General features: G+C 51.9%; 1 protein-coding gene across 1 annotated transcript in view; it reads right to left on the reverse strand.

Moving 5' to 3' along the window:
* The window catches only part of ALKBH5 (alkB homolog 5, RNA demethylase), a 19,722-nt gene extending 312 nt beyond the window's left edge, over window positions 1-19,410 (reverse strand). Inside the window, exons 1-3 of the mRNA XM_015409353.1 lie at window positions 18,267-19,410; window positions 7,382-7,462; window positions 4,870-5,025 (exon numbers count right to left, since the gene is read on the reverse strand). Coding sequence (XP_015264839.1) covers window positions 4,870-5,025; window positions 7,382-7,462; window positions 18,267-18,994 — 965 coding nt within the window. The 5' untranslated portion in view covers window positions 18,995-19,410. The remainder of the gene's footprint in view (window positions 1-4,869; window positions 5,026-7,381; window positions 7,463-18,266) is intronic.
* Window positions 19,411-21,110: the final 1,700 nt, after the last annotated feature.

Here is a 21,110-nt window from a genome sequence, read left to right on the forward strand (position 1 = left end):
GGGGGAGAGAAAGGACGGGCAGGTGAGCAGGGGACCAGACGACCCCCACCACCCCACATTTCTAACCCTTTCCTAGCTGTCCTGTTCCACTGCATACGGACATGCCGGGGCCATGCCAAGCAGAGGCTCTTCCACTGAGCCACAACCCCTCTTTACAGCTCTCCACGGTCTCAGGCGGAGGTCTTTCCCATCAACTACTGCCTGGTCCTTGTAACTGGAGATGCTGCCGGGGATTGAACCAGGGGCCTTCTGCATGCCAAGCAGAGGCTCTCCTACTGAGCCACAGCCCCTCTTTACAGCTCGCCAGGGTCTCAGGTGGAGGTCTTTCCCATCACCTACTGCCTGGTCCTTGTAACTGGAGATGCTGCCGGGGATTGAACCAGGGGCCTTCTGCATGCCAAGCAGAGGCTCTCCTACTGAGCCACGGCCCCTCTTTACAGCTCTCCACGGTCTCAGGCGGAGGTCTTTCCCATCACCTACTGCCTGGTCCTTGTAACTGGAGATGCTGCCGGGGATTGAACTAGGGATGTGCATTTCGGGATCCCGAACCGAAAAAAAAAGCCGAAAATAACGATTTTCGGCTTTTTTCGGCTTTTGGGATCCCGAATTAGCAATTTATGAGCTTGTCCGAATCCCGAAAAAAATTCCCGAAAAATTCGGGTCCATTATAACCAATGGGGCCATTGAAGTCAATGGCAAAAATCCTCTTGGAACTTTGCGGGGGGCTGGGGGGGAGGGGGTTTGGGGTAGAGGCTCCAAACTTGGAGCGTGCTTACTGGAACCTCTCCCCAACATACCCACCAAGTTTCAAGACGATTGGACCAGGGGGTACAATTTTATGGGCCCCCAAACAGGTTGCCCCCAGATCAGCTTGCTGCAGTTTATTCGCGGTTTGCCGCCGAAATTCGGCGGCAATTCGGCAACATTGTATCCTATGGACCTTGGAGTGGGTAAGCTCCAAACTTGGAGGGTGGTTACTAGAACCTCTCCCCTACATACCCACCAAGTTTCATGAAGATTGGACCAGGGGGTCCAATTCTATGGGCCCCCAAACAGGTTGCCCCCATCCCATTGTTCTCTATGGTGGGAAAAAAATTACGTTTTTCCCCACCATAGAGATCAATGGAGGGATGGGGGCAAACTGTTTCGGACAGCATGTTTGCAAACTTTTGCCAGACCAGCCAGCCCCAGCCACACTGCAGCAGAGAAGAACCATACAAGTGCCCCCCCACAACCTGTGCCGCCAAACTGGGTGCCCAAAACCCCAAAACCAACACAACTTGGCTCAAACCAAAGAATCTCTCTACAGCAGCAGCACTGAGGTAGCATGTCTGTGCATTACCAATGCCAGACAGACAGGCCCAGCAGCAGGACCAGAGCAATCTGCCCCCCCCACAACCTGTGCCAAGGTGCAACCAATCAGTGCCCAGACCAACTTGGTGCAAACCAGAGAATTTCTGCAGACAGCAGCAGCAGCCCACAGACTGAGGGAGCAAGCAAGTGCATGCCAGCCAGGCCCCAGCATTGCAACAGAAGAACAAGAGCAATCTGCCACCTGTGCCAGGCCAGCCAGGTTGCCATGCCAGTCAGTGCCCCAAAACCAGAACTAGGTCAAACCAGAGAATCTCTCCAGACTGCACTGGAGCGGCAGCACACAGGCTGAGGGAGCATGTATGTGCATCGCCAATGCCAATGCCAGCCAGCCAGGCCCAGCAGCAGAACCAGTCCACCACAAGTGTGCCAATGTGCCAGTGCCCAAAAAACCCCAAAAGCAAAACAATCTCTCCCCTCTGCAGTGGCAGCGGCCTACATAGGGGAGCATGTTTGCTAATGGCAGCCATGCCCAGCTGCAGAACCAGAGCAATCTCAACTTCCCCCCAACAACCTCTGTGCCAGTCACCCAACTTACTGGACTCAGTCCAAACCTGAGGATTTCTGCAGTATAAATGAAGGGGGGGGCAGGCAGGGCCTGTGCAAGTGACGTGAGCAATCACTAGGGGTGTGCGTGCGAATCCCCACTCAGCGCACCTGAAGAGAGGCAAAGGGAGGCCAGAGGAACCCAGATGCCCCCAAATTAGAGTGGCTGCCAACTCTCCAGGTGGTGCCCAAAGATTGAGATAGGATGATTCCCAGGTTGGGGAATCATCCAGAGGGGTCCCACGTATGCTACCTCTAGGAAGGTGGCAGCAAGGAAGTAAGATAGCTCCACCCCCACCGGGCAGGGGCAGGCAGGCAAAAACATCCCGAGCCACACAGCGGCTGGCTTGTGGGTCTCCCCGCCCCGTTCCCAGCAATGCAGGAGGTTTTGGGCAAATTGTTGAGAGTGGGGGGTTGGTCAATGGTAACAATCCTTTTTTAGCCTGTGGCCAGTGGCCACCTTTGGATTTCCAAAGCGGAGCGGACTAGTAGTCATCTCTCCTTACAGTCTCTCCTGGCCATGGAGCAGGCGGGCTGGGTGTGGTTGGGGGAGGGGCGTGCAGTGCACAGGTTCTGCTGCTGTCCCCTGCCCTGAACAGGGGACCAAGCCCGACTCCCAAGTTCCCAACTCCTTTTCAGCCTCTCGGCAGCCCACCTTTGGATTTCCAAAGCAGGCTAGGCAAATAGCGCTTCTGGTCATGGAGGAGGGGCCTCTGGGCCTCTGGGGTTGTAAGGGAGACGTCTCTGTGTGAATCTCCTGCATTGCTGGGCACAGAGGTTGATGGGGGGAAGTTGAGATTGCTCTGGTTCTGCAGCTGGGCATGGCTGCGATTAGCAAACATGCTCCCCTATGTAGGCCGCTGCCACTGCAGAGGGGAGAGATTGTTTTGCTTTTGGGGTTTTTTGGGCACTGGCACATTGGCACACTTGTGGTGGACTGGTTCTGCTGCTGGGCCTGGCTGGCTGGCATTGGCATTGGCGATGCACATACATGCTCCCTCAGCCTGTGTGCTGCCGCTCCAGTGCAGTCTGGAGAGATTCTCTGGTTTGACCTAGTTCTGGTTTTGGGGCACTGACTGGCATGGCAACCTGGCTGGCCTGGCACAGGTGGCAGATTGCTCTGGTTCTTCTGCTGCTGGGCCTGGCTGGCTGGCATGCACTTGCTCCCTCAGTCTGTAGTGGCTGCTGCTGCTGTCTGGAGAGATTCTCTGGTTTGACCTAGTTCTGGTTTTGGGGCACTGACTGGCAATTGGCAACCTGGCTGGCCTGGCACAGGTGGCAGATTGCTCTGGTTCTTCTGCTGCTGGGGCCTGGCTGGCATGCACTTGCTCCCTGTAGTGGGCTAGTGGCTGCTGCTGCTGTCTTGAAAGATTCTCTGGTTTGACCTAGTTCTGGTTTTGGGGCACTGACTGGCAATTGGCAACCTGGCTGGCCTGGCACAGGTGGCAGATTGCTCTGGTTGTTTCTTCTGCTGGGCCTGTCTGGCACAATGCACATGCTAGTGCTGCTGCTACTGTAGAGAGATTCTTTGGTTTGAGCTAAGTTGTAGTTTTGGGGTTTTGGGCACCCAGTTTGGTAGCGCAGGTGGGGGGGCACTTGTATGGTTCTGCTGCAGTGTGGCTGGCTGGTCTGGCAATGTACAGTTTGAAATTGCAACACGCAGCACACTCCCCCAAACAGTTTGCCCCCATCCCTCCATTGTTCTCTATGGTGGGAAAAAAATTACATTTTTTCCCACCATAGAGAACAATGGGATGGGGGCAACCTGTTTGGGGGCCCATAGAATTGGACCCCCTGGTCCAATCTTCATGAAACTTGGAGGGTGTGTTGGGGAGAGGTTCTAGTAACCACCCTCCAAGTTTGGAGCCTCCAACTCCAAGGGCCATATGATACAATGTTGCCGAATTGCCGCCGAATTTCGGCGGCAAACCGGGAATAAACTGCAGAAGGCTGATCTGGGGGCAACCTGTTTGGGGGGCCATAGAATTGTACCCCCTTGTCCAATCGCCTTGAAACTTGGTGGGCATGTTGGGAAGAGGTTCCAGTGAGCACCCTCCAAGTTTGGAGCCTCTACCCCAAACCCCCTCCCCCCCAGCCCCCCGCAAAGTTTCAAGAGGATTTTTGCCATTGACTTCAATGGCCCCATTGGTTACAATGGACCCGAATTTTTCGGGATTCCCGAAAATTTTCGGATATCTATGCTTTACCGGTATAGATATTCGGGTTTTTTCGGGTTTCCCGAAAAAATTCGGGTCCAATAAACCCGAATCCGAATTTTACCGAATTTTTTTTTTTTGCACATCCCTAGATTGAACCAGGGGCCTTCTGCATGCCAAGCAGAGGCTCTCCTACTGAGCCACAGCCCCTCTTTACAGCTCTCCAGGGTCTCAGATGGAGGTCTCTCCCATCACCTCCTGCCTGGTCTTTTTTAACTGGAGATACCGGGGATTGAAACTGGGGCCTTATGCATGCGTAACAGAGGCTCTTCCACTGAGCCACAGCCCCTCTTTTGCATCACCTACTAACTGTTTTTTTTTAAAAAAAGACTGGAGATGCTGCAGGGGATTGAACTTGGGACCTACTGCATGGCAAGCAGATGCTTTACCACTGACCCACACCCCCTCTCCGAATCTCTCTAGCTGGAAGTATGGCTCACATCAACAAAATCTGTCAAGAGCTGAGCTAGATGCGAGTCTGGTAGTGCCTTAACAGACCAACAAGGTTATCTGGGTAAAGCCTTTCAAGAATCGGCGCTCCTTTCCTCAGGTATCAGCTTTACCCCCAAAATCTTATTGGCCTCTAAGGTGCTTGCGGACTCGCATCTACCTTTTTTCCTGCATGGCTAACCTCCCCCCCAGAAACTGTCAAGAGCTGCTAACCAAAAAACCGTGCCTGGCTCATTCTGACTCACAAACTCCCAAAGCAGCTCTCCCTCTGCCCGGATGCTCTTACCGGTGAGCAGCGTCCGGGTCTGCTTTGCGGTGGGACCTCTTTGGTTTCAGGGCGGGGTCCCTGTTGCTTCCTGACAGGCGGTCCGAGGCATAGCCGGGCGTCAGCACAGAGCTGCTCAACGATCGCGTCTCCAGCCGGGGAGCGTCGAGTCTGGTTCTGAAAGCACGAGACGGAGAGAGACGGAAGGGGATTAGGCTGTCTGAATAATGCTCCGTGTGTCGGGTCCAGGGAAATTTCTTGCCGAGTGGATGGGCAGTTAATTTTTAAGATGAGAACATCAGAAGACACCTGCTGGGTCAGACCAGTGAGGGCCCATCTAGTTCAGCCTCCCGCCACACACGGTGGCCAACCAGTTCCTCCGGAGGGCCAACAAGAGGGCAGAGAGGCCGAGGCCTTCCCCTGAGAAGAACCTCAGAAGAGCCCTGCTGAATCAGACCAGTGAGGGTCCATCTAGTCCAGCCTCCTGTCTCACACAGGGACCAACCAGTTTTTCTGGAGGGCTAACAACAGGGCAGAGAGGCCGAGGCCTTTCCCTTATAAGAAGAGCCCTGCTGGGTCAGACCAGTGAGGGTCCATCTAGTCCAGCATCCTGCCTCACACAGGGGCCAACCAGTTCCTCTGGAGGGCCAACAACAGGGCAGAGAGGCCGAGGCCTTCCCCTGCTGTTGCATGGAGATCAAGCAGAGGAACACACGACTGTACCATCACCACGAGATCCCCTGTGTGACAGAGTGCTGGACGGAGTGGGCCACTGGCCTGATCTAACATGGCTTCTCTTATGTTCTTACAAACCAACTGGGCTATGGTGCTCCCGCAAAAAAAAACACACCACAATTTTTTTGCTCGGAAATCATGGCAGAACCAGAACAGGGAGGTTGTGGTGCAGAGGGAATGACGACAAAACTTGTGCCAGGGCAGAGTTGGAAGGAGAACTCCAAGTCTCAAGAGAACCCACAGTGGTGTGCGAGGACAGAAAGCCGCGGTTTTTGTTTTTAAAACCAAGGGAAATTTGCCACTGTCCCAGCCAAACGTCTCTTGGCAAGAAGGGCAGCAGTACGGCCTCAAGAGGCTGGTACTGGAGTTCCAATCTGGAGGAGACAAAAGCCCACCACGCCGCGTGCCTGAGGACCACTGGGCAAGACACCTTTCCCACCCCACCACCTGTCTTTTCAAAGCTCTCCTGCGGCTGGCCCTGGAGATGCCAGGGACTAAACTCAGGACCTCTTCCGTGGCTTTAACTTGCTTCAAGTCATTATGGAGGGAGTTTTAGATCAGCAGAAAGGAAAGCACAAAAACCACTGACTAGAGATAACCAATATATGAAATGTGTAATAATAATTCAGTAATACAAAAATATATAATTATATAACAATATTGGCCAAGGTGTAACCAAGATACAGAAAGAGGAAGAAGAAGAACGGAAAGAAGAATAAAGTCCCAAGTATTTTACTGTGTCTGACTCCAGTAGCGTTGTAATATCATAGTCCAATTTGACGTGCAGTTCGTCATGGAGTGGACATTTCAGAAGTTCCATAAGCCATAAAAGGCCATGAGGCTGGAGTCCGGATGCTGGCTGCCGCGTTTTGAGTTGTTCTTATTCCCACAATCCTTCTTGACTGATTATACTGGCCCTGGGCCCTTCGGGGGAGGGCGGGGTATAAGTCTGATTAATAAATAATTAAATAATTAAATAAATAATTGTATGTGCCGTCTACTGAGATTGAGTCCCATTATAGCCCAATGTTTTGGAATAAGAACAACTCAAAACGCGGCAGCCAGCATCCGGACTACGCCTCATGGCCTTTTATGGCTTATGGAACTTCTGAAATGTCCACTCCATGACGAATTACACGTCAAATTGGACTATGATATTACAACGCTACTGGAGTGCGACACAGTAAAATACTTGGGACTTTATTCTTCTTTCCGTTCTTCTTCTTCCTCTTTCTGTATCTTGGTTACACCTTGGCCAATATTGTTATATAATTATATATTTTTGCATAACTGAATTATTATTACACATTTCATATACTGGTGATCTCTAGTCAGGGGTTTTTGTGCTTTGTGCTCTGTTCCGATCCTTGTACACTGGCTCCCCTTCTTTTTTGACTGCCAGCAGAAAGGAAAGGCAATCCCCATTTCTTCCAAGCCAACCACAGAGCACTGCAGAGATAACTCTTGAGTAGGTCGTGAATAGTATTTCCTTTCAGCTCTTTGCAAAGAGGGGTTCCTCCAAGACATTAAGAATCAGTTTGGCTAAAGTAAAACTATGCAAAACCCCCCCCCCCACGAAAAATTCTAAATTACAAAACTTTCAATGGCAGGAAACTGCCGGGCTCACTGTACGCGCCTCCGCTCCAAAAACGCTACATGGTTTTGCCTTAGAAAAGGGAAATCGCTTTGCGATAATCAGCCCCGGTTTAACACAGGCAGCGATCAAGAACGCAAAGCTATTCCTCTTCTTGGAGACACGGGCTCCCGTCTACATCCCTGGCTGGATTTCGGAGCTTACTTCCTAAGGATGATGACCGCTCTCCTCTCCTTGATGTCTTGTGGTCGAATGCAGTGCGTGATTTCATCAGCTGCGTAGCCACTGGGGGGAGAGAGACAAGAAACCGTGAGTCAAGAGGGATCTCAGAACCAGCCAACTTATTCTTTTTTTCCCCAAAAGGCCATTGCTCTTCCAGCTCCTAGAATTCCATCGAATATATCTCGAGACAAGAGCTTTGACTAAACTAAATATGAGCAGTCAGTGTGATGCGGTGGCAAAAAAGGCAAATCCAGTCTTGGGTTGTATCGAAAGGGCCATGGCATCGGAATAGCAGGAGGTCGTAGCCCCTCTGTATACTGCCTCGGTCCGGCCGCAGCTGGAGTAACGTGTGCAGTTCTGGAGGCCTCGCTTCAAAAAGGACGTGGGCAAAATCGAGAGAGTGCAGAAGAGAGCGACAAGAATGATCAGGGGTCTGGGGACTGAGCTCTATGAGGAGAGGATGAGGGCCCTGGGAATGTCCAGTTTGGAGAAGAGGAGATTTGGGGGGGGGACGTGATTGCTCTCTTTAAATATTTGAGAGACTGTCATTTGGAGGAGGGCCAGGAGCTGTTCCAGTTGGCAGCAGAGGAGAGGACCCGAAGCAACGGGTTTAAATTACATGCAGAAAGGTACCGGCTGGATATTAGGAAAAACCTTTTTCACAGTCAGAGTGGCTCAACGGTGGAATCAGCTGCCTCTGGAGGTAGCTCCCCTTCACTGGCAGCTTTCAAGAAGAGGCTGGACGAATATTTGTCAGGGATGCTCTAGGCTGGTCCTGCATTGGGCAGGGGGTTGGACTAGACGGTCTCTATGGCCCCTTCCAACTCTAGGATTCTATGACTCTTGAAGCCTCATACCCCAAAAAACTTGTTGATCTCTAACGGGCTGCCGGACTCCAATCTTGCCCTTCTCCTGCAGACAAACACGGCTACCACCCAAAAATAAACTTCCTGTGTGCGTTCCCTCTGCAGAAATCGGTCTTGACATTGTAACTCGCCCTGATTCATGACAGCATCTATAAGCCAGATGTGACCCACTTTCTTCTTAATGGGCTAGATTCGAGTCCAGTTAGCGCCTCGGAGACCAAGCAGATTCTTTGGGGTATGAGCTCTCATAGAATCATAGAACGTTAGAGTTGGAAGGGACCTTGCAGGTCATCCAGTCCAACCCCCTGCACTCTGCAGGTGCATAGCCGAAAGAGAGCCCTACAACATACCCAAAAGATGGTCGTTCAGTCTCCGCTTGAAAACGTCCAGCGAAGGAGCATCTAACCACCTCCCAAGGCAGACTGTTCCACTGCTCAACCGCGTTAGGAAGCTTCTCCTGATATTTAGCCGGTATCGACTCCCTTGTAATTCCCACCCATTAGATCTAGCCTTGCAATCCGGAGCAAGAGAGAAGAGATCCGCTCCATCTTCTACATGACAGTCCTTCAGATACTTGAAGACTGCAATCGTGTCCCCTCTAAGCCTTCTCTTACCCAGGCTAAACAGACCCAGCTCTTTCAGCCTTTTCCTTTCGAGAGCCAACGCTCCCTTTATCAGTGATGACTAGGAACATAGACTCCCTCAGCCTTTATAAATTAGTCAGAAGATGCAAGGAGTATGACAAAGAAAACTTTTAATCTCGAAAGCTCATACCCTCCAAAAGCACCTGGTCTCAAATCTGGCTGTGCCACTGAATGTACAACACAGCTACAGTTACTGGTCCCCGACGGTTCCCAAAAGGCGATCGCTCCGCGTCACCACCACCTCTGCCACGTGGAGTCCCTTGGGGGTAAAGCAAAGCCCTCAACCACTGGAAGAGCAGCGCAGGACTGAAGTGTTCAGCTCAGAGGACGTACGCCACCGGAGCTTACGCCCCCGTCTCAAGTGCTTGGGGGCTGGGTGTGGAACGCTCCGAACGGGCACGTTCTCATCAAGAAACAGCGTCGGCATGGGGGGAACACAACTTGGAACTCTCAACATAAAGTTGGTTTAATTCCATTTGTTTTGAGATGGAGTGACTCTATAAAAGACGCCACGGTGTTCAGTTTGTAAGGCCTGAGCCAGGTTTGTTAACAACAGGATGTCTTGGAGGGCAGTGATTCATCAGGCTGCCATGAGTCAGAAGGAACCTGACGGAACAGAAGAAGAAGAGGAGGAGGAAGGAGATTGGATTTATACCCTGCTCTTCACTCAGAGCGGCTTACAGTCTCCTTTCCCTTCCCCTCCCCACAACAGACCCCCCGTGAGGGAGGTGGGGCTGAAGGAGCTGTCTCGAGGACTGCTCTCGAGATAACAGCCCTGAGAGAACTTGTGACTGACCCAAGGTCACACCAGCAGCTGCATGTGGAGGAGTGGGGAATCAAACTTGGTTCTCCCAGATTAGAGTCTGCGCTTCTAACCACTACACCAAACGGAGGCACAATTTATTCCCCACCTTTCTCCCCAATGGGAACCTGAGGTGGCTTAAATCATTCCCTTTGATTTAATCCACACAACAACCCGGTGAGGTAGGTTAGGCCGAGAGTGCGCGACAGGCCCAAAGTCACCTGGCAAGCTTCCGTGGCAGGGTGGGCATTCCAACCTGCTTCTTCCAAATCCTAGTCCGACACTAACCACCAAACCACACTGGCTCTCTACATTCTAACATTTGGGTAATCTCTGTGTGTCAAGTGGCATCCAGTCGCAGCTGACTTATGGGGACCCCGTAGGATTTTCTCGAAAAGAGACATTCGGAGGTAGTTTGCCGTTGCCTGCCCCTGCATAGCAACCTTGGACTTCCTGGGTGGCCTCCCATCCAAGTACTAACCAGGGCCGACCCTGCTTAGCTTCTGAGATCTGATGAGGTCAGGCTAGTCTGGCTCATCCAGGTTAGGGCCAGGTGATTTCTGCACTGTTTCTTAAGAAGAAGAAGAAGAGGAGGAGATTGGATTTACACCGCGCCCTTCACTTGGAGTCTCAGAGCGGCTTACAAACTCCTTTTCCTTTCCCTCCCCACTAACAGACACCCTGTGAGGTTAGGTGGGGCAGAGAGAGCTCTTTCAAGGACAGCTCTCGTCAGAACTATGGCTTGCCCAAGGTCACCCAGCAGCTGCAAGTGGAGGAGTGGGGAATCAAACCCGGTTCTCCCAGATTAGAGTCCGCGCGCTGAACCATGACACTGCCTCTGTTCATCTAATGCCGGGAACACCCTGTGGAAGCCATCGCCATGAGTCAGTCGTGACTCGACGACACCTTCTTCAGTGAGCAGAAAGAAAAAGAAATACCGACGCGGACGTTTACAAGGCAGCACTGGCAAGATCAAACAGCAGCAACTCGACTCTCCCCTATTAATGAAACCCCGTTTAACCACTGCGGCTTGTTGTGGGAGTTTGGTATCGTTGGACGCGCGGGTTTGGCACACGCCGGGAGAAGAGATTCCCAGAATCCTCGCAGGATCACCCTTCCCTGGGCCTGGCGTGGCAACTGAAACAGTTGAGATTTTTAGGGCAAACGAGGCTCCAGGGTTTATAGCTGTGGCTCGGTGCCCAGAACTCCAGGCCATCCTGAATGCTTTGCTAATGAAGCTTGCGAAGAGATACAGCAGCATTGGGGTGTGCGTGGGGGGTTAGAGAACGCCGATGGATTTCCTAGATCTCTAGAGAAACACGGCACGACAGCAGTTCATTCCAGAAGGTTTATTCCACTGTTGCAGCTTGCTTGGAATGTCCGTCCTTTGGAAGGATCATTAGGAAGGGAATTGAAAACAGATCGGTCAGTATCATAATGCCCCTGTATAAATCGATGGTGCAACCTCATTTGGAGCACTGTGTGCAGTTCTAGTCACCACACCTCAGATGGGATAGTATAGCTTTGGGAAAAGTGCAGAAAAGGGCAACTAGAATGATAAAAGGGCTGGAACACTTTCCCTGTGAAGAAAGGTTAAAGCGCTTGGGGCTCTTTGGCTTGGAGAGACGATGGCTGAGGGGTGACATGATTGAGGTTTACAAGATTATGCATGGGATAGAGCAGGTATAGAAAGAGGTACTTTTCTCCCTTTCTCACAATACAAGAACTCCTTGTGGGCACTCCATGAAATTGCTGAGCAGTCGGGTTAGAACGGATAAAAGGAAGTCCTTCTTCACCCAAAGAGTGATGAACACCTGGAGGTGGGGGCGGCTACAAGCATGGACAGCTTCAAGAGGGAACTGGATAAACGTATGGAGCAGAGGTCCATCCGTGGCTGTTAGCCACAAGGTATAGATAGGAACTCTCGGTCTGGGGCAAGTGATGCTCTGCATTCTTGGTGCTTGGGAGGGGGGCGGGAACAGTGGGAGGGCTTCTAGTGTCCTGGCCCCACTGCTGGACCTCCTGATGGCACCTGGTATTTTTGGCCACTGTGTGACACAGAGTGCTGGACTGGATGGGCCATTGGCCTGATCCAACATTGGCTTCTCTTATGTTCTTATGTAGCGTCGAGTCCACCAGAGTTCTGTCCCTGGGTAAAAAGGCCCCTTTATTCTCCAAGTAGTTCTGGGGTGTAATAGAGAACACAGGTTGTTTTTGTTTCGTTCCCCCACTACTTAACTGCTAGGTAATAATTTCAGTCATTCTTGCTGTACCGTTTTATTTATTTCCTTCATTTATACCCTCCCGTGCTCTCCAGCAGAGACCCAAAGCAAGCTTACGTTGCTTTCCTCTCCTCTTTTTTTCAACCCTTTACAACAACCTGGTGAGGTGGCTGCGGTTCAGAGAGTGTGAACTTCCATGGCAGAGTTGGGGGGGGGGGTCCCGAACTTGAGTCTCCCAGATCCGAGCCTGACCCACTAACCACTGCAAGTTCCGGCTTGTAGTGCCAGTTTGGTGTCGTGGTTAAGAGTGGTGGACTCTAATCTGGGAGAATCGGGTTTGATTCCCCACTCCTCCTCCACATGCAGCCAGCTGGGTGACCTTGGGACAGTCGCAGCTCTCTCACAACTCTCTCAGCCCCACCTGCCTCACAGGGTGTCTGTTGTGGGGAGAGGAAGGGAAGGTGACCATAAGCTGCTCTGAGACTCCTTTGAGTAGTGAAGGGCAGGGTAGAAAACCAACTCTTCTCTCTTTTTATTCAGCTGTTTAGGGTTTAAAATGTCTTTTATGCTTTGTTTGGTGTAGTGGTTAGGAGTGTGGACTCTAATCTGGGAGAAACGGGTTTGATTCCCCACTCCTCCACATGCAGCTGCTGGAGTGACTTTGGGTCAGTTACAAGTTCTCTCAAGACCAGTTCTCTCAGAGCTCTCTCAGCCCCACCTACCTCCCAAGGGTGTCTGTTGTGGGGAGGGGAAGGGAAAGGAGAGAGTAAGCTGCTCTGAGACTCAGAGTGAAGGGTGGGGTATAAATCCAATCTCTTCTCTTTTTCTCTTCTTCTTCTTTGTAATCTGTTTTAATTGCTTTAAAACGTGGTTAGCTGCCCCACAAAGCAGATTCCTGACTGAATTGTGAGATACAAATAAATAGAGCTTGTGGGCTTCCAGAATGTTCAAATGTATTCTTAATAATAACAACAACAAAAATAGAGTACTACTACTTCTAGTCTTTGGAGTGACACAGTAAGGCGAGCCTCCATCTAGGCACCCGTACCTAACGTATTGTCCATTTCCTTCTGGGAACAGACCATTCCCAGGAAGGGTGAACTCTGAACGTTCACCTCGGGAACCGAACTGTCTGAAACCGCCCAACACCAAACTGGTTACGGAACAGTCCACTAACACGCTCACGGCCTTCGAAATTCTCCAGAGCTCCGAGCTTGCTGGGATGCCGCAGCGGGGTGAGGACCGAAAGCAAAACAAATTCCTTAAAGCCCCAAAGGTCACTCTTGTCTCTTGTTTGGCTGGAAAATACACAGACCACAGGTTCAGAAGCCACACCGAAGCATGAAAACGGTCCCTCCAAACAATAGCGAGAGTGGCGCGGGGATCAAGCGTTCCCGAAACCAGGAAGCCGTCAGTCTTCTCTGCAGCAGTGTTATAAGCAAGACGACCCTGCCGGCTTCTGCAGAACACAAGAATCACTGACCCAGCAGTATGAGGTGTACCGCAGGGCCGTAAGTGACATGCCACGGCTATTCCGGGCCGTCTTTCCCCTCCAGCCCCCACAACGGGAGCTGTATTTAGACCTCCCTACGCCCCCCCCCCCTCTTACTCTGACCTGGATGGCCCAGGCTGGCCCAGTCGAAGCTAAGCAGGATCAGTCCTGGTTAGTCCTTCAATGGGAGGCCACCGAGGAAGTCCAGGGTGGCTACGCAGAGGCAGGCGATGGCAAAACCACCTCTGAACATCCCTTGCCTCGAAAACCCTGTGGGGTCGCCATTGGTCAGCTGTGCCTTGACTGCTCTTTCTGCCACTACCACTCCCCCTCCCTGACCTGGGTTCGAGTTTCACCATCCATGCGTTTGGAAGGCCCACCTTAGGTCAAGTGTGCCGGGACCACGGAGGCCCTGTATGCCGCTACGCAGCTGCTACGCCGCCAGCAGCTGGGAAGCTCCTTCTGATCTGCGGCAGAACAGCTCAATTTGGGTCCAGCAGCAACTGGGAGCCCAGTGAGATTTTCCGGGTAGGAGCTTCCGAGAGGCAAAGCCCCTCTTTGTCAGTTACCTGCTCAAGGGAGATTTGATTCTCAAAAGCTCATGCCCTGGAAATCCTGTTGGCCTCTAAAGCAATGCTCCCCTCTAAGCTGTGGAGTCTTGTCAGCAAAAATTCTATTTTGTGAGCGACTGGCATTAAAGTCGTGAGCAAGTGATTTGGCTGCTGCATCAATCAGTCTGCTCTGGAGCCCTCCTTCCTGAGCTGAGACGAAAATCTGTGAGCCGGAGGCTAAAGAACTGTGAGCTGGCTCACACTAACTCAGAGGGACCACTGCTCTGGAGCCCTCCTTCCTGAGCTAAGACAAAAATGTGTGAGCCAGAGGCTAAAAAACTGTGAGCTGGCTCAAACTAACTCAGCTTAGAGGGAACACTGCTCTGGAGCCCTCCTTCCTGAGCTAAGACAAAAATGTGTGAGCCAGAGGCTAAAAAACTGTGAGCTGGCTCAAACTAACTCAGCTTAGAGGGAACACTGCTCTGGAGCCCTCCTTCCTGAGCTAAGACAAAAATGTGTGAGCCAGAGGCTAAAAAACTGTGAGCTGGCTCAAACTAACTCAGCTTAGAGGGAACACTGCTCTGGAGCCCTCCTTCCTGAGCTAAGACAAAAATGTGTGAGCCAGAGGCTAAAAAACTGTGAGCTGGCTCAAACTAACTCAGCTTAGAGGGAACACTGCTCTGGAGCCCTCCTTCCTGAGCTAAGACAAAAATGTGTGAGCCAGAGGCTAAAAAACTGTGAGCTGGCTCAAACTAACTCAGCTTAGAGGGAACACTGCTCTGGAGCCCTCCTTCCTGAGCTAAGACAAAAATGTGTGAGCCAGAGGCTAAAAAACTGTGAGCTGGCTCAAACTAACTCAGCTTAGAGGGAACACTGCTCTGGAGCCCTCCTTCCTGAGCTAAGACAAAAATGTGTGAGCCAGAGGCTAAAAAACTGTGAGCTGGCTCAAACTAACTCAGCTTAGAGGGAACACTGCTCTGGAGCCCTCCTTCCTGAGCTAAGACAAAAATGTGTGAGCCAGAGGCTAAAAAACTGTGAGCTGGCTCAAACTAACTCAGCTTAGAGGGAACACTGCTCTGGAGCCCTCCTTCCTGAGCTAAGACAAAAATGTGTGAGCCAGAGGCTAAAAAACTGTGAGCTGGCTCAAACTAACTCAGCTTAGAGGGAACACTGCTCTGGAGCCCTCCTTCCTGAGCTAAGACAAAAATGTGTGAGCCAGAGGCTAAAAAACTGTGAGCTGGCTCAAACTAACTCAGCTTAGAGGGAACACTGCTCTGGAGCCCTCCTTCCTGAGCTAAGACAAAAATGTGTGAGCCAGAGGCTAAAAAACTGTGAGCTGGCTCAAACTAACTCAGCTTAGAGGGAACACTGCTCTGGAGCCCTCCTTCCTAAGCTAAGACAAAAATCTGTGAGCTGGAGGATTAAAAACTGTGAGCTAGCTCACACTAACTCAGCTTAGAGGGAACGGTGCTCAAAAGCGCTCCTGCACGTGAATCAAGCAGGGCTGGTTTAGACGCACATCTGTTATCCCATCCCTGTAGATGTGCCCACATTAAACGGGCAAGTCTCCCTCTCCATAACCGGTGACGTCCTATCGCTACCGTCAACTGTACCAGGAAAGGCGGGGGACTCGGAGCAGGGGAAGCGATTGGAGCCTGGTTATCGGCTGTCCACCTTACGAGGCAGACGTGACCCTGCGCCACAGAACGGGCCCCGTGCCAGCTAAGCTCTGCCTGCCATGGCTCAGACGCACCGCTGCATGATGGGAGCAACGTTATTTCTGTAAGGCAAACACACACGCACGGGTTTCGGGCAGCTACAGTTTTCCCTTATCAGCTGGACTCAACCCACTTTGCAGCCAAAAGGCGTCAGGGCAGGATTTTGTTTTGAGGGCAGCGGCTTCCGGGGAGTTAGAATCATAGAGTGGGAAGGGTCCATAGAGACCATCTAGTCCAGCCCCCTGCCCAATGCAGGATCAGCCTAGAGCATCCCTGACAAATATTCGTCCAGCCTCTTCTTGAAAGCTGCCAGTGAAGGGGAGCTTCACTGTTCTCTCAACACCCTCATTTCTGTGGGAGCATTTAGTTAATGCGAAGAAGGAACTTCAGTGGTTACGTTTTAGTTCTAACTATGCTTTATTATTCATGCGTCTGCACGCTGCTGCACAGCTGCACCTACCCCAAGAGAGAGACAAGAGAGACAGAGAGATGCCCTCCCGGGCTGGCGTGGCGATCGCCTTACAAATCCAAGTCGGGGATCACGTTACCCGCAGACGGCCCTTCCAACTAGCGGAGTCCGTCTGCTCCGCCAACCGAAAAAAAGACAAGCCGCTTGCCCTCCCCTTTGCCACGGCAACGCTGCACCGCTGGGGACACGTTTGACTCATCCTCGCAGAGGACAGGATTTTGGCTTACGAGACTATAAATACGGACTGGTCATAAGCTTATCCTGAGTTCAACACGGCGTGCCCTTTCGCACCCGGTTCCTGGAAAAGGACGCTGGCCCAGAAACACGAGTGGCCACCAGCAATGTGGGTGTGCCTTTATACTTCCGGTTCCGGAGGGGAGGAGGAAACAGATGCCCTGAAACTGGGAGGGAGGGGAGGGAAGGAGGGGCTTCCAGAAAACCGTAGTACTTTGCATTCCAGAACACCAGCGTTAGCCTTGCTGCTAATGGGAGCTACCTTGGAGAGGTCTTTCTAAATTACTTAGTGTGCCAAGAAGAAAGCGACTCTTCATGGAATATTCCGCCCTAAGGCATTACCAGAGAGGGCTTTAAAAAAAATGTGTTCCAAAAGAAGAAGAGTTCGATTTTATACCCCGCCTTACAATCTGCATCCCTTCCCCTCCCCACAACAGACACCCTGTGAGGGTAGGTGGGGCTGAGAGAGCTCTGAGAGAACTGCTCTCGAGAGAACAGCTCTGAGAGAACTGTGACTGACTCAGGGTCACCCAGCTGGCTGCATGTGGAGGACTGGGGAATCAAGCCTGGTTCCCCAAATTAGAGTCTGCCGCTCTTCACCATTACTGCAAACAGTGCTGCACGTGGGCAAAGCAAGTCAAAAACAGGAAAACAAACCACCCGCTGCCCAGTTTGTGAAAGGAACGTCACACGCCAAGCAGTGGAGTAAAAAAACCTGAACAGTTGAAGGCTTTGAGAATAGATTTAACCCTACACAGGCTGCTACTGCTTTCATATATTTAACCAATTATTAATATATATGTGCCAAAGCGGCACATTTATTTGGTTCCAGGGCAGCTGTTCACGTTATGAGGAACCCGTGGGGCTCGTAAAAGTTACACGGAGTTCCTGTCCTTGAAACATGCAGAACTTTTGTTCACCGCAAGCTGAACTTTACACTTACTGTTCTCGCTTACAGGCTGTTTCAACCCCACTTCTCTGGTTTTGAAACTTCCTGCCCCCAGGGAAGCCTTCCTACATGAAACGTAATCGGCCGGGAAACCCATGAGCGTGGCGGAGGATTCTGAGGCGCCTGCGTCTTGCCCGGGCTTGGCTCGTGTTGGAACGAAGTCTAGAAGGGACTCTAGACCCCACCGAAACGGCACAGAAGGCTGGCACTGTCTTTTGAGGGAAAGCTGTCAGTAATTACGTGTCTCCTAGTGGAGGTGCCTGGATTAGGTTCCGAGGCACTCCAGGAGCTCCCAGAATTCTGTTTGCGATAACAGCGGCACTGGTCAGCCGGAGGTACTCCTGTAGCCGCATAAGGCTGAGTGAACTGTGAAATCACTCAGTTCCTAAAAGATCTCCAAACTCAATGCACAGGTCAACCCTATTTGGGAGGCTGAGGATAAATACTAACGTGGATGAAGGGAGCTCAAACTCTTGAAAGATTGTACTGCAAAAAGCTTGCTGGTCTCTAAAGTGATACTGGAGAAGAAGAGATTGGATTTATACCCCTCCCTTCACTCGGAGTCTCAGAGCGGCTTACGAACTCCTTTCCCTTCCCTTCCCCACAACGGACACCCTGTGAGGTAGGTGAGGCTGAGAGAGCTCTTTCAAGAACTGCTCTTTCAAGAACAGCTCTTGTCAGAACTATGGCTTGCCCAAGGTCATCCAGCAGCTGCAAGGAGTGGGGAATCAAACCCGTTTCTCCCAGATTAGAGTCCACACACTTAACCACGACACCAAACGGGATGTGAATCTAGCTGCAAAGACTACCAAGAATCATACATCTATGGCTCAGAGGGGATCGCACAACCCGCCTGTTCCTCTTGAAACACCCAGAAATTGCCAGAACTGCAGAGGCTGGCTACCCGCCCGTTCGGTTACCTGAGTACGGTGACGCTCCCTCTCCTCACGGGCAGGAAGAAGACGGGCTCGGAGACCCGGATGGGCTTGAACTGGAACTTGCAGCCGAAGCAGAGGGCCGAGTCGCTGAAGAAGGACACGGAGACGATAGGCCGCTCGAAGATGTGGATGGGGTCCACGTGGGAGACGATGCAGCCCCCCGGCTGGTAGTCGTTGATCACCGCGCTGTTCACAAAGCCCTCGGGGATGACCTGGTGCTCCACCAGCCGCCGGATGACGAGGTCGTGGACCCACTCGGGAATGACGTCCACCTCCCCCCGGGGGTACAGCCGCTCCTGGCCGGGCCCCCGCCGCTGCAGCTGCGACCCGTACGTGTAGCCCTCCCCGAAGAAGTACTTGTTCCGGAGAGGGGCCCTGTCCACCGTGTGCTCCTTGTAAAGCCCCTTCTCGGCCCGGGAGACCACCTCGTCGATGCGGGCCTCGATCTTGGCGCACTCCTCAGGGCTGAAGAGGCGGAACTGCCGGATGCCGCTCTTCACTTTCTGGGCCTCCTCCTCTTCCCGCTGGCGCTCCTCGCCGTCGCTGGGCTCCGAGTCAGAGTCCTTGCGGTACTTGCGCTTGGCGGTGCCGCCGGTGGCTCCGTAGGGGGGCTCGGCGGGGTCCCGCTGGCCGCCGCTCTTGTAGTTGTCCCGGTAAGGCATCATTGATTTCAGCTTCTCTCGCAGGTCCGTGTAACCGCTCCCAGCCATGGCAAGGTCACAGGCTGCCTCGGCCTCCTCTACCGAACTCCACGGTGCACGGTGTGTTCGGCTGGGGAGCAAGAAGCGCCGCTCTCGTTCATGGCATTGTCGATCCTACCAAAACAGTCTCCAAGGGGGAAGTAATACACAGAGGAAATCCTGAACCTAAGCTTCCCCAGGCCGGGAAAAAGCAAACGCGGCTGCCTTTCCCGACGGGTAAAAGGCTCCACTCTTCTGAAACGTCCCCCCCCCCCCTTACCCCTGGAGTAGGGGCAAGAGGTTGCAGGCCTTTGGGAGAACCAGGAAAAAGTTACAGATCCAGCTTCCTTCCAGGTGCCGGCGGAGCAGATGACTTAGCCCGAGGTCTCGATACACGGCGGCTCCAAATTCACTCCCCGGACGTATGCAGGGACGGCAAAGTGCATTTCACCTGCGGAAAGAGTTATAAAGTTGGATGAGTTGGTCTAACTTGGGGAAGCGACGAAGCCAAGACGCAGACCTCAATGTGACCCCCGCCCCCCTCGATTGACAGAAAGCCCAGCTGAGGCGGGTGACACAGACCCTCCCTTCATATTTGATGGAAGGAAAATTTAAGAACGTAAGAAGAGCCCTGCTGGATTAGACCAACAGTCCATCTAACCCAGCAACCTGTCTCACAGAGTAGCCAACCGGTTCCTTCCCTTGATGAGCCCTGCTGGATGAGACCAGTGAAGGCCTATCTAGTCTAGCATCCCGTCTCACACAGCAGCCAACCAGTTCTTCTGGAGGGCCAACAACAGGGCAGAGAGGCCAAGGCCTTCCCCTGATAAGAACCTCAGAAGAGCCCTGCTGGATCAGACCAGTGAGGGTCAACCTAGTCCAGCATCCCGTCTCACAGAATGGCCAACCAGTTCCTCTGGAGGGGCCAACAACAGGGCATAGGGAAGATTAGAGAAGTCAATGTTGGATCAGGCCAATGGCCCATCCAGTCCAACACTCTGTCACACAGTAGCCAAAAATACCAGGTGCTATCAGGAAGTCCAGCAGTGGGGCCAGGACACTAGAAGCCCTCACACTGCTGCCCACCCCCAAGCACTAAGAATACAGAGCATCACTTGCCCCAGACTGAGAGTTCCTATCTATACCTTGTGGCTAATAGCTACTGATGGACTTCTGTTCCATGTTTCGCCAATTCCCTCTTGAAGCCGTCCATGCTAGTAGCCGCTGCCACCTCCTGTGGCAGTGAATTCCATATGTTCATCACTCTTTGGGTGAAGTACTTCCTTTTACCTGTTCTAACCCGATTGCTCAGCAATTTCACTGAGTGCCCACAAGTTCTTGTATTGTGAAAAAGGGAGAAAAGGACTTCTTCCTCAACCTGCTCTATCCCATGAAAAATCTTGTAAACCTCGATCATGTCACCCCTCAGTCGTTGTTTCTCCAGGCTAAGGAGCCCCAAGTGCTTTAACCTTTCTTCATAAGGAAAGTGTTCCAACCCTTTTATCATTCTAGTTGCCCTTTTCTGCACTTTTTCCAATGCTATAATATACTTTCTGAGGTGTGGTGACCAGAACTGTACACAGTATTCCAAATGAGGTCACGCCATCAATTTATACAGGGACATGATGATACTGGTGGATTTGTTTTCAATTCCCTTCCTAATAATCCCCAGCATAGTGTTGGCCTTTTTTATTGCAGTCATACACTGTCACAACATTTTCTGTGAGTTATCTACTACAACTTCAAGATCTCTCTCTTGGACAGTCTCTGCCAGTTCAGACCCCATCAATGTGTATTTATAGTTGTGATTTTTGGCCCCAATGTGCATCACTTCGCACTTCGCCACATGGAACACCATTTGCCGCCCACTCACCCATCCTCTACAGATCCCTTTGGAGTGCCTCACAATCCTCCCTGATTCTCACTACCCTGAACAATTAAGTGTCATCCGCAAATTTAGCCACTTCACTGCTTACTCCCAACCCCAAATCATTAATGAACAAGTTAAAAAGCATCGGACCGAGTACTGATCGCTGTGGTATCGCACTGCTTACCACCCTCCACTGAGAAAATTGCCCATTTATACTCCCTCTCTGTTTCCTATTAATTAGCCAGTTTTTGATCCACAAGGGTCCTTTTATCCCAT

Source organism: Gekko japonicus, unplaced genomic scaffold (assembly GCF_001447785.1).
Source record: "Gekko japonicus isolate JY-2015 unplaced genomic scaffold, Gekko_japonicus_V1.1 scaffold103, whole genome shotgun sequence".
Taxonomy (NCBI): domain Eukaryota; kingdom Metazoa; phylum Chordata; class Lepidosauria; order Squamata; family Gekkonidae; genus Gekko; species Gekko japonicus.